Source organism: Balaenoptera musculus, chromosome 7, assembly GCF_009873245.2.
Source record: "Balaenoptera musculus isolate JJ_BM4_2016_0621 chromosome 7, mBalMus1.pri.v3, whole genome shotgun sequence".
NCBI lineage: Eukaryota > Metazoa > Chordata > Mammalia > Artiodactyla > Balaenopteridae > Balaenoptera > Balaenoptera musculus.
The window spans coordinates 48,139,712-48,152,082 of record NC_045791.1 but is presented as its reverse complement, the minus strand read 5'-3'; the positions used below and the strand labels follow the sequence as shown (position 1 = coordinate 48,152,082).

Genomic DNA, 12,371 nt, shown 5'->3' with positions numbered 1-12,371 from the left:
CACAGTATCATCGTCTATCACTTACTAAAATTTCTTGGAAAGTGTTAAAAGATGTCACATTGATGTAATAAATATAACAGTGATTTGTAGAGCTGAAACTTTTAATGAATGATAAAATATTGGTGCAAAATTCAAAGGAAGAAACCATCTTCTGTGTTCTATAGCCCTATTAAGCTACTGCATTCATTCATTTAGCAAACCTTTCCTGCTGTGTTCTTGACACAGTGCTAGGCACTGGGAATGTACAGGCACATAAGAGCTGAAGGAGAGGGCTTAAATCCTACTTCTGTGTCGAAGTAGAGTGCAGGGTTAGAGAGATTTATAAAAGGGGCTGACCCTGGAATCATGTCTTAAATTACTAGGACTTACCTAATTTGAAGGAGGATAAAAGGGGAGTCAGATGAGTGGAAATCCCTGAATGTGTCAGAGATCATGGTTCTTTTAGGGGACTATAAATAATTTCATTCTTTTTCACTCTCTTTCTCTTGACCTCTGGTGATCAGCCCCCTGCACTGGTGCAAAGGCTAGAACTAAGTGTTACACAGTAACTGTAAACCAGAAGAAAGACAGCTGGCCTGTAATAGTATTATATCTCAGTGGTCTCTTTATCAGAATTTCATTTCCTGTTTTTGTCATGAATCATAAGCTTTAAGTTGTAGCAAATTTAAATCTGAATATTATTTTCACAGGCTTTTGAAGATATATATATTGAAAAGAAAAAGACCATTAAGATTATCCTGGAGTATGCTGACAAGATATTCACTTACATCTTTATTCTGGAAATGCTTCTAAAATGGATAGCATATGGTTATAAAACCTATTTCACCAATGCCTGGTGTTGGCTGGATTTCTTAATTGTCGATGTAGGTACTTCTGAGTAAATTTTAAAGGGAGATTTATTCTTACAAATAAGTTTTTTCAAAAACCTTCACTAATGTTAAATATTATCATATTTAGATAGGTAATATGCAAAAAGATTTTTTTTTCCAAGGCAGGCATAGCTATACGTTATATCTCCTATGTTCTCTCAGACTTCCTCTATGAGATATTTAATTTTTGATACTTTATGTTAATGATTTCATGTTTGATTATTTTTTGATTCACCTTTTTTTCATATACGTTACATAGTTAGTGCCTAGAAAAATGAATGGTAAGATGAACACTTTTGTAATACAATAGTTTTAAAAAAAGGATAACCAAAATAAGAAGAAATAATAGAAGGAATGTGGATTATTTCTTTTCTCTTAACCTGTAAATATGATTGCATCTTTTAAAAATTATAAAATATATGATATTCAGAAACTTTTAAAAATATTGTCAGTGTTCTTTTCATCTCTCAGATTAAAAAAAAAGTTTACAAGTAGAGTTGAATTTATTTTTAGTTAAGAAAGAGATATGGCTATTTAATAATGAAATTTTTTTGTATTTGAAAATCTGAAGTAGTGCTTCTCAGTATTTAGGGGTATGTAATATGCAGAATTCAGGGAAGTTATATAGCTTCAATTTGAAATATTTAACATTTTGAAAAAACTAACTAAATAAATTATATATATATGTGTGTGTTTGTGTATATATATATACATATACACACACATAACGCATATAATTATATTATATATATATAATGTTTTCATAATGCAACAGAGAGAGCAAAACTCCACTCAGTTTGCTTGCTGATAGAGGTGCAAATCTAAGCATGTGGATTTGGGGGAGGAGCTGAGATTTTTTTTATTTCTCAAAAATTGAGAAATTTATCTAGCACAGTTGCTCTCAGAGTGTAATCCCTGAACCAACAACATTGGCACATGTGGGTGGGAACTTGTTGTAGATACAAATTCTCAGGTCCCACTCAAGTGCTACTAAATCAGAAACTCTGGTGTTGGGACCCAGAAAATTCTTGTAATAAGCTCTCCAGATGATTCTGGTACATATTCAGGTTTCAGAACCTGATTTGATATTCTTTTGATTTGATATTCAGAGGATGGATTTGTTTGATTTCTGCAAGCTTCCTGATTAGTTGAAACTTACTTGACTGAGCATTATTCATCAATAGGGGCATATATCATGCACATACACATGTATACATAAATAGATAAATAAATATATGCATATACATATGTTCTCAGTTACAGACTACATATATTCAATATAATAACACTCATTTAACAATGGTTTGGAGATCAGGTTAACCATTTCCTTAGGGGTTATTCAAATTATAATAGACATTTTAAACCTTTATTATTTTCTGATTAAAAAGGAACATTTATTATTCTGATTAAAAAATACACATTTTTTTAAGCATACGTAAGTGGGAAATAATGGACCTGAATGACTGGGTCAATCTAAGAGTGATACTGAGGATTAGTTAGTAATTCTGAATACATAGCATGAAGACCTAAAAACAAAGAGTTATGTTACATTTAGTGAGACATTTAGAAGTAACTGTATGAGAGCAAAACACTTCAACACATCCTGATTCAAAAATCAGTTCACTGTGTTTCTGATAGCAGCAGTAGTGAACTTGCAAGCAATAAATTTTTCTACTCCTTCAATAGTTAAACATAAGGAACTTGACTCTCCAGTTGTTCCTAATCTTCCCTGGAAAACTTCAGTCTTTCAGTCATTACTTAATTCCAATCAACTGCATTGCAGACATTGTTCTTAGGCATTGCCTCCTGCTGCACGCAGTGTGAAACAATGGATATTTTAAATGGAACTTATTCAAAGACTGAATACATTTACCAATACAGATCTTGGGTCATTGAAGAGCTCATTGCTCCTTACCAAAACATGTATTGATTTTACTTCTGTCCATGTTCTTTCTTCTGAGATAACTTACGATAAGAACACAAATTTCTGTTGGATACTGGTTATGGTGATTGTGGAGGGTCCGTCTAACATGACGAAGTTCTTGTGTGTCTATGTTAATGGTGAAGCCAGTGAGATCACCTACTTGTGTGCTGTCTTCAGTACAATTGAGATTTTCTCCCACTAATTATTGATAGGAAGATCTTTGGTGCCAATTCTGAGAAACTGTAGGTCAGAATAATCTTCTGGGGAATTTGCCTCATCTCAAAGTCATAAGTCTTCAGAATGCTTTTGAAAAAGCTCTATACTGGGACTTAGATTTGGTTGAGTGATTGCCACACTCTTTTAACTTAGCTTCAGAATCACACACTTCGTTATGCCCTGGGCTTTATTCCAATTGAAATTTTGATAGTTGCTTTAATTAAATGTTCAGGATTAATAAGCAAGTACAGGGCTTCCCTGGTGGCGCAGTGGTTGAGAATCTGCCTGCCAATGCAGGGGACACGGGTTCGAGCCCTGGTCTGGGAAGATCCCACATGCCACGGAGCAACTAGGCCCGTGAGCCACAACTACTGAGCCCATGCGTCTGGAGCTTGTGCTCCTCAATAAGAGAGGCCACGACAGTGAGAGGCCCGCGCACCGCGATGAAGAGTGGCCCCCACTTGCCACAACTTGAGAAAGCCCATGCACAGAAACGAAGACCCAACACAGCCAAAAATAAATAAATAAATAAATAATTAATTAAAAAAAAAAATAAGCAAGTACAAAACCATTGACTACAAAAGTGTGAAAAGCATGTGTGATTTTTTTAATTCAGATATAAGAAATAACTTACTTTCCTTCTATTATTTCATCTTATTTAGCTTAACTTTCCTTTAAATCTATTTCCTTTAAAAAGCATCTATCTTATCCAATTTTTAGACAATAAGTAGATAACTTTATGTATAAAATCATATTGTTCTTGTTGAACTGCTCTTAGTGATCTTTGAAATTGACTTTTTCTCTTCATGCTTTATTATTTCATTGAAATGATTAATGAAATTTTTCTTCTTTTTTAGGTTTCTTTGGTTACTTTGGTCGCAAACGCTCTTGGCTACTCAGACCTTGGCCCCATTAAATCCCTTCGGACACTTAGAGCTTTAAGACCTCTGAGAGCTTTATCTAGATTTGAAGGAATGAGGGTAAGAAAATACTAAACTTCTAATATAATATTCATATTTCTTAATGGAGTGTAAAATATGAAAACATGGGTATGTAGGAATTATGGACTGTTTATATTTACACACACATGCATATATATACGTATATATGGGCTGTTTATGTATATAAGTGTGTATACATGTGCATATACATGCAGTGTTTCAGTGCCTATTGTCTAACAAAGACTAAATCAAATACAGTAATGCCTCCATATTATATTGTGAGGCAGTGATTCAAATAAGTGACTTTTCCCTTCCTAAATGACAATCTTTCCTATGCTAGGAAACTCAGGTGAAGGGGACACTATTAGTCCTGACAGCATCTCTCATATATAAGTCATGAAGGACTTGCCTTTATCAGGTGCTCAAACTTTTTTTTAAGGAACTACCCTGGGTGTGGGGCATAAGAAAAGACAGAGAAGTGAAGTAGCATCAGGCATCACTTTTAATTTCATTCTTTAAATACATGGCTCAGTGAAAGTGGAAATAGCTCCAAATTGTATTTGAGAAAACTAAAGCTCTGATTTTACTTAATTTGCAGTAGGCAGCATAGTACCTGAAAAGAGATTCATTTTGCAGAAAAAAACAAGGTGAGATAAATAATGACTACCAGCAACTTAGCTTTAGGGCTGTATTAAACCAGCAACTTCTTCATAAAATCCATTCTTTATTTTCTCTGATGAGTCTATATCCTCATTTGTTGCTTCTCTCCTTGAATTTCTTCTTCTCCAGATATATTCCTGCTTTCTCATGCCTCCATTCTCTTGGCCAGGAATGTTTCTCCCTGCCCTATCTCAACCCTAACTCATCAATATAGTAAATACCTACTCATCCTTTAAGCCTCAGTTTAAATGCGCCTTGTCTGTCCACCACCAGGTATAATTGAGCATCCTTCCTGTATGTTCAGGCACATAACATCCTCATTATATTGCATCGTACTTATTTATTTATCCGACTGCCTCTCTAACAGTAGTCTCTGAACAATTTGCTTACTGCATCTCTTAAATGTGGTCAGCATCATCTGAAAACTTACTAGAAATGCAAATTCCCAGGTTCCACCCCAGATATACTGAGTAATAAACTCTGGAATGGGGCTCAGAAATCTGAAGCCTCAGGTGAATGAATGTTAGATGTGTTTGAGTCTAGCAGATCTTCATTACATTATGACTGTGACCTAATTATGACTGTAACCTCTACTTGTTAGTGTATCCAGTGTATGTTGGCCCCCATGTAAGTATATGAAAGATCATGATTATACAAAGATTTTTTTTCATAAGTAAAAGTCAAGTACTTTTGGTCATGTAAGAATTGAAATTACAAGTTTCATTTTATACAGAACGGTAGTATTGGAGTTGACATTAATTTTTCTTTTTGAGCATTAGTAGAATGTTGCGATCTATTCAGAACTTATGACTGATCCCTGGACTCAAGCAGAGCGTCTACTACATTCTCATGGTCAAGTAATATACCTTCCCCATCAAGATATTAATACATCCCTCAGTGATTAAGCCACTCCATTATTTTACCCTGTTTGCTCTCTGTTGTTTATCTAATATGCAGGTGAATTGGATGCAGGAGAATGTTTTAATATATTTGGAGGGACAAGTATGTCTATTTAGTTACGTTTATTAGCCATGCGAAACAGGGATGTTTCTTCAAATTGCAGGATCGTTTTAAAGAATCAATGAAATATGATTGGCATATGAGGCATTTTGTAGTTAGCTTCCTTTAAAAGGGCTTGAGGTTCTTGAACTTACTGACTTTTCCAAATGGCTTCTCATCAGAACGATATGTATCCATCTCCCTCAGAGACTCATCATTATGCACATTCTTTCAGCACCAAAACCATGTGTCAAATTTTGTACTGTAAAAAGTGTACAATGGTAAATAGACCCCAGTCCCCCAAGAGTGAGTCAGGACAGTGGTCATGGAGAGACAGAGAGGGGAGTAGTAGTTATTCTGTGGCATCTGCTATAAAACAGTAAGCACACAGTGCTATGGGAGTAGAGATGAAACTGGCTGCCTGGGGAGGTCTGGGAGGGGCTTCCTATGGAGGTGACCTCGCAGCCATGACTAAAAGAATGGGCCCCAAGTCACAGGCAGGTGGGCATTCCAGGCAGAGATGCAACTTGGTAGAGGACAGAGTTGACTAGGCAAGGTGTGTTTGAGCGGTGACTATAAGGATCGGCGTGCCTAGGTTATAAGCATAGCGGGAGGGTAGCAGGAAATGAGGATGAAAATGTAGGCTTGAAAAAGAGCTGACCACTTGGAATTCTACTCTCTAATTCTGTTCTTCCTAACCCTCTGGGGGTCATGTACGTTGTAAGAATCTCATAAAAGTAGAAGTCATTTCTCCGTAAAGAAAGCATACCCATAATAATGTTCTTCATATGAGTTCATTCCCCCATGGAACCTCTACAGGTCCATGTCTACCCATGAAGCCCAGGGTAATAACTGTTGTTCTTGACCAAGGGTCAACAACCAAAGCCTACAGGCTGGATGCCTGTTTTGTAAAGGAAGTTTATTGGACCACAGCCATGCCCATTTGTTTATATATGATCTATCGCTGCAAGGGCAGAATGGAATAGTGGTAACAGAAATCATATAATCCGCAAAACCTAAAAATATTTAAGAAAATGTTTGACAACTCCTGCTCTAGACAATCTCAGAAGTAGTCAGGGATCCTGCTTGATACATTGCAAAAAAAAAAGGCAGCACGTGCTCTTTACTTAACAAATTATTCTTTAACACCTTTGCACTCAAATTCAGAGTAGCGGTCAACTGTAAGAAGATCGTAAGTTTGGAAAGATGAGGTAATTAAGAAAATCTGGAGGGTGATAAATGCTACAGTGGTCGCCATGAAGGAGCACTGGGTGGCAAGAGGCACTGGTGATCAATAGTAGTGGAAATGCTGAAAAGCAGAAATAAAGGGAGTATTAAAGATAAACTATTCTGCATTTTTTGTTTTAATTGAGGCCAGCACTATCTATATTTAGCCAAGGGCTTATGTATAAAGTGTTTTTAGAGTTAGAATAATAAATTTGAAAAGATTGCTCTCGTTCTGTAGATGAGGAAACAGAGGTCCCAGGGTCTTAATTAAGTTTACGTATCACACAACTAGCAGAACCAGTTAAATCTACGGGATTCAAACCGTGAAAAGATTCCCAATCTTAACTCCAGCTTATATGTACTAGTAGTTTCTCTATATGGGAGAATCTTAGCACTGGTAATTCTAGGACTATGAACCTTTAAATGTACATTTTACTTATTTTAATTGTTTAAATTTACAAATTTCTTTCTTTTCTAGAGCATGCAGATTTTATGACTTCACCTTACATATATCAGGTTTTTGGTTTATTCTTTTTATTTATTTTTTTCATTTATTTAAACTGTCATATAATCTTAGTGATTTGTTCTGTATTGTTGCTAATAGTTTCACTGTGTGATCCTCATGTACTTTTGTAAACTCATTGATCGAGGGGCTCCTGTCTCATTTTGTCCCGATGAGCACACAGTAGGCATTCAATAAGTACGTGTTGGTTGGTTGATTTATGTCTTAAACATGTAAGGGTGGCTTTTCTAACTTCTTTAATTCTGTATTGTGTTTCATTAATGTTGCCCATTTAACATTCATACTAATCCTAATCATTCTCTTCTTTCCTCTAAATGCTAGGTGGTCGTGAATGCACTCATAGGTGCAATCCCTTCCATCATGAATGTGCTACTTGTGTGTCTTATATTCTGGCTAATATTTAGCATCATGGGAGTAAATTTGTTTGCTGGCAAGTTCTATCAGTGTGTTAACACCACAGATGGGTCACCGTTTCCTACAAGTGAAGTTGAAAATCGTTCTGAGTGTTTTGCACTTATGAATGTTAGCCAAAATGTGCGATGGAAGAACCTGAAAGTGAACTTTGATAATGTTGGACTTGGTTACCTGTCTCTGCTTCAAGTTGTAAGTGACTCCTTTTATGAATGCTTGACATTTTGGTGCACACTGGATGGAGGAGCTGTCATTATTTATATAATTATTAACTAAAAATTAAAGATAAAGTACTTTGTGACTTTAAACATAGAGTTGGTCTTTTTATTTATTTTTTATTTTTTATTTTTTTTAATTTTATTTATTTATTTATTTATTTTTTAAATTTTTGTCTGTGTTGGGTCTTCGTTTCTGTGCGAGGGCTTTCTCTAGTTGCGGCAAGCGGGGGCCACTCTTCATCGCGGTGCGCGGGCCTCTCACTATCGCGGCCTTTCGTTGCGGAGCACAGGCTCCAGACGCGCAGGCTCAGTAGTTGTGGCTCACGGGCCTAGTTGCTCCGCGGCATGTGGGATCTTCCCAGACCAGGGCTCGAACCCGTGTCCCCTGCATTGGCAGGCAGATTCTCAACCACTGCGCCACCAGGGAAGCCCGAGTTGGTCTTTTTAGAACATGTGCCTATAAACATGAGAACAGAACATGGGTTCTGTCGTTGCATTGTAGAGTTATTAATCCACCTTTTTGGAGTCACCTGAGCCCCTGCCATTGTGCCATCTGAATACTGTGTCCAAAAACGAATAGTCATGTTTTGGACTGCACTTTTACACTACAGGGAAATGAGAAGGACTTCCCACTGGTATGGAGAATCCTTAAGATATGGAGAAAAATTGTTTCCTTTGTTATTCATAAAATTCTCCTCCCCCCCCCCCCGGAAAAATAATGAAAAGTTCATGTACAAAACTCACAGGCAGTTGTAACAACCTGGCAATAATTAACTAGGAGTCAGATTTAGGATGTGACTTTGTAATGTGTCCCTCCCCTTTTTTCCCTTGACACAGCATCTTATGTTAAATTGGTATTTTGAAATACAGTGGGCTCTCCTTATCCATGGGTTCGCATCTGCCTAATGCAAGGGACTTGAGCATGGGCAGATTTTGGTATCTTCAGGGGGGCCCTGGAACCAATCCCCTGCAGATACCGAGGGAGGACTGTATAGTAAAACTCACTAATTTAGTATTACTTAATAAATGCTGTAACATTAAACACACTAAACTCACTTGTGACTATTTTAAAGTATGAGGTTCAGATTCTATAAATTTTATATTTACAGGCAACATTTAAAGGATGGATGGATATTATGTATGCAGCAGTTGATTCTGTTAACGTAAGTATTGGTAAACATAACGCTAAACTCTACAATTTTGAAAAGTTCCTTAGTTTAGTTAGGCTGTTTTCAAACAGCAGCTCCAAGGAGCCCTTGGTATGTGCACACACACTGAAGAACACCCACCTGGTGGTAGCCTCGTGGTTACCTGTGCAGCATTTGGAAACAGAGCTTGGCTTAAATTCTGGCTGTACCATATCAGACAAGCTTGCATATGACTTCGAGCAAATTACTTTATCTCTCTGAGCCTGTTTATTGATCTATGAAAAGAAAATAATTCACCGCCTACCTCATAGGATTGTTCTGAGTGAGGATCCAACTAGAAAATGTTAAGTAGAGCGCTTAGCACAGCCTGGCAATAATAAGTGCTCAGTAAATATTTGTTTATCAAAATAAAAAGGAAATAACATATTTTATTCATAGTTTTTACTGCTTTTATATTTTAAAGTTCCTTGAAAGAGTTTATGCGAAATTAGTCACACACTAAGAAAGTTTGAAGACTGCTATTTCATATTGTCACAAAAGCCACAGAAGACATTGCTGTAATCAAATGAAAAAAAAAAGATTTATATAAGTGTGATATCATCTCTTTTACTATTTTTTTCTGGAAATAAAAATTATGCACTAGGTCATTTACTTACTAAACTGTCCTACAATCTGAGAATAAGTACTACAGTGGATAAGCCCTTTGTAGTAATTTGAAGATTATATTCATAGTAAGCATGTAATAAATATTTATTTAGTGTTGAATAAATTTTTAAGAATGATTATGTTGAACCTTGACAACACTATGGCTTCTGAAAAACCACGTTTACCTAGGATAGCACTGTTTGAATTACCTTGTCAAACCATGTGAAAAAGAAAATGATGAATTTTATTGTCAACATACTGCTAACTTTTGTTAATTTTATAGGTAGACAAGCAGCCCATATATGAATACAGCCTCTACATGTATATTTATTTTGTCATCTTCATCATCTTTGGGTCATTCTTCACCTTGAACTTGTTCATTGGGGTCATCATAGATAACTTCAACCAACAGAAAAAGAAGATAAGTATTTCAAGTTTTTGTCATTGCACTGAAAGAAAGGAACAATTATTTTTCCAAAAATACAATGTGAAATTTAATTTGATGTCAGTTAGTAATTAGTTCATTAGAATTTCATTAATTTTCCAAGTAATTGATTACTATATAATGATGGATATGCTTAATCTCATTCATCTCTGCACAGAAAATAATCATCTCCTAAGTCATAATTATTTTTAAGAAATACATCAACTATTCAGTTTTATTTTCCAATGTTCCCTGTAGAGGATTGATTAAGAAAATTCAGTGAACTAATTATTTACTCAAAACATGTTTCATAATTAGTTACTGTATTCTGTTCTGAGCCACTGTTCTGTGTGGTATGTATTGGGCTGGTACTTAAAGAGAACAACAGAAGATACTTTCCTGAGCTCAAGGAGTTTATATTATAGCAGAAGAAATGACACAGGTAATTAAAGTTAAGATTTGCAAGTCAGACACTCCCCTGAGATCTTTGTTTCATTAATGTTCACATCAACTGTATCAGTCTTAGGCCTGCCATAGCAAAGTACCACACACTGGGTGGTTTCGAACATCAGAAGTTGATTTCTTTCACAGTTCTGGAAGCTAGAAGTCCAAAATCAAAGTGTTGGTAGGGCCATGCTTTCCTCAGAGTCTCTAGAGGAGGATCCTTCTTTGCATCTTCCAGCTTCTGGTAGCTCAAGTATTCCTTGGCTTATGGCAGCGTAACTTCAGTCTCAGCCTCTGTGGTCACATGACATTCTCTCTCTTTCTGTCTCTCTCCTCTCCTTATAGGGGCACCAGTCATATTGGATTAAGGGCCCACCCTACTCCAGTATGACCTTATTTTAATTACATCTTCAATGACACTATTTCCAAATAAGGTCTTTCTGAGGTACGAGGGGTTAGGACTTCAACATATCTCCTTTTTTTTTTTTCTTTTTTTGGCGGGGTGTGGGGGGGTTGGACACAGTTTAATCCTTAACATCAACCATGAGAGGAATTATTATTATAGACTTTGTCTCATAAATGAGGAAAGGCACAGAGATTTTGAGTGACTTACCCACGATTATGCACCTGGTAAGTGTTAGGGTTTTAATAGTCGGTAGTTGATCCCATGTACCTTGTATATTACTTAGGCCCTTTCCTATGCTGTACCCCCAAATACTATAATATGACATAGTGATAAATGCAGTAAGAAAATTAACAACAAAAAATGTAAATGGGCAGTCAGAGGAAAACTAGATACAGCTATAGAAAGTTTTATGATATATGTGACAATTGAGCAGGCCTTGGAAGATGGATGAAAAGACACAAAGCAAGTGGCAGGCAGAAGGATAAGTAAGCCACATGAAGGGTCAGAGAAGTGTGTGAGCACATGCACCATGCTGGCAAAGGAGGTGCAGTGCAGGAGAAATAGCAGTCCATCCAGTTTGGATGGAGTTTTGAGAAGAGAAATAGAAAAGATGAGGTCTTTATTTGCTTGAGAGCAGATCTGAAAAGTCATGTTAGATATTTTTCAGTAGGATCTGATGTGTCACTGAGGTATTTTGAGTACGGAAGAACGTATAAGCAGGACATAGACATCTATTAAGATTTGATGACATGTCTGATCATGTGTAAAGTACTTTACACAGTAATCTTCGTCACATTTTATAAGTCTACAGGGCACAGTATCCCCACTTCACCTTTCAGAGGGGTTGTGTGACTTGCACATGGTCTGATAGCTAAGAAGTAGCTTCGTCATGGACCTAACTCCAGGGTCTCTTTTCCCAGAGATTATGAAAACTAAGCTTTAATTAAAAAATTAACCTAACAATGATGCAGAGAATGACTGGGGAGAGACCAAAGACTAGGTCAGACCCTGCTTTACCTGCCACCTAGACCACACTTAATTCTCCAAATTAGTCATTTGCAGCAATAGAGAATAGGGTATTCATTCAGTTAAGAGATTTTAAGGGGTAGGGTCTACAGTGTTGTTTGTGATTTGCAGGAGAAAAAAATGTCTAAGAAGCCTCAGTTTTCTCAAAGTTAACAGAGTTACTGTGGCTGTAGCACCACCCACAGGAAAAGAGACCTTTGAAGGGTGAGTGCTGGAATACCAGGAGGAAGTGATTTCAGGTACTGGCTTAGCATCTAAGAAAAGACAGGGGTACATGCAGTAAAATGGCA

The 12,371-nt window shown here is 36.5% G+C and overlaps 1 protein-coding gene across 3 annotated transcripts in view; it reads left to right on the top strand.

Moving 5' to 3' along the window:
• SCN9A (sodium voltage-gated channel alpha subunit 9) overlaps window positions 1-12,371 on the top strand; it is an 85,580-nt gene that overhangs the window by 63,065 nt on the left and 10,144 nt on the right. For 2 of the 3 annotated variants that reach the window (XM_036859013.1, XM_036859011.1), the window contains exons 19-23: window positions 690-863; window positions 3,867-3,989; window positions 7,681-7,962; window positions 9,098-9,151; window positions 10,065-10,202. In XM_036859013.1, the coding sequence (XP_036714908.1) occupies window positions 690-863; window positions 3,867-3,989; window positions 7,681-7,962; window positions 9,098-9,151; window positions 10,065-10,202 (771 nt within the window). Of the gene's footprint in view, window positions 1-689; window positions 864-3,866; window positions 3,990-7,680; window positions 7,963-9,097; window positions 9,156-10,064; window positions 10,203-12,371 lie in introns of all 3 variants that reach the window. The other variant, XM_036859014.1, reaches the window with a different exon arrangement.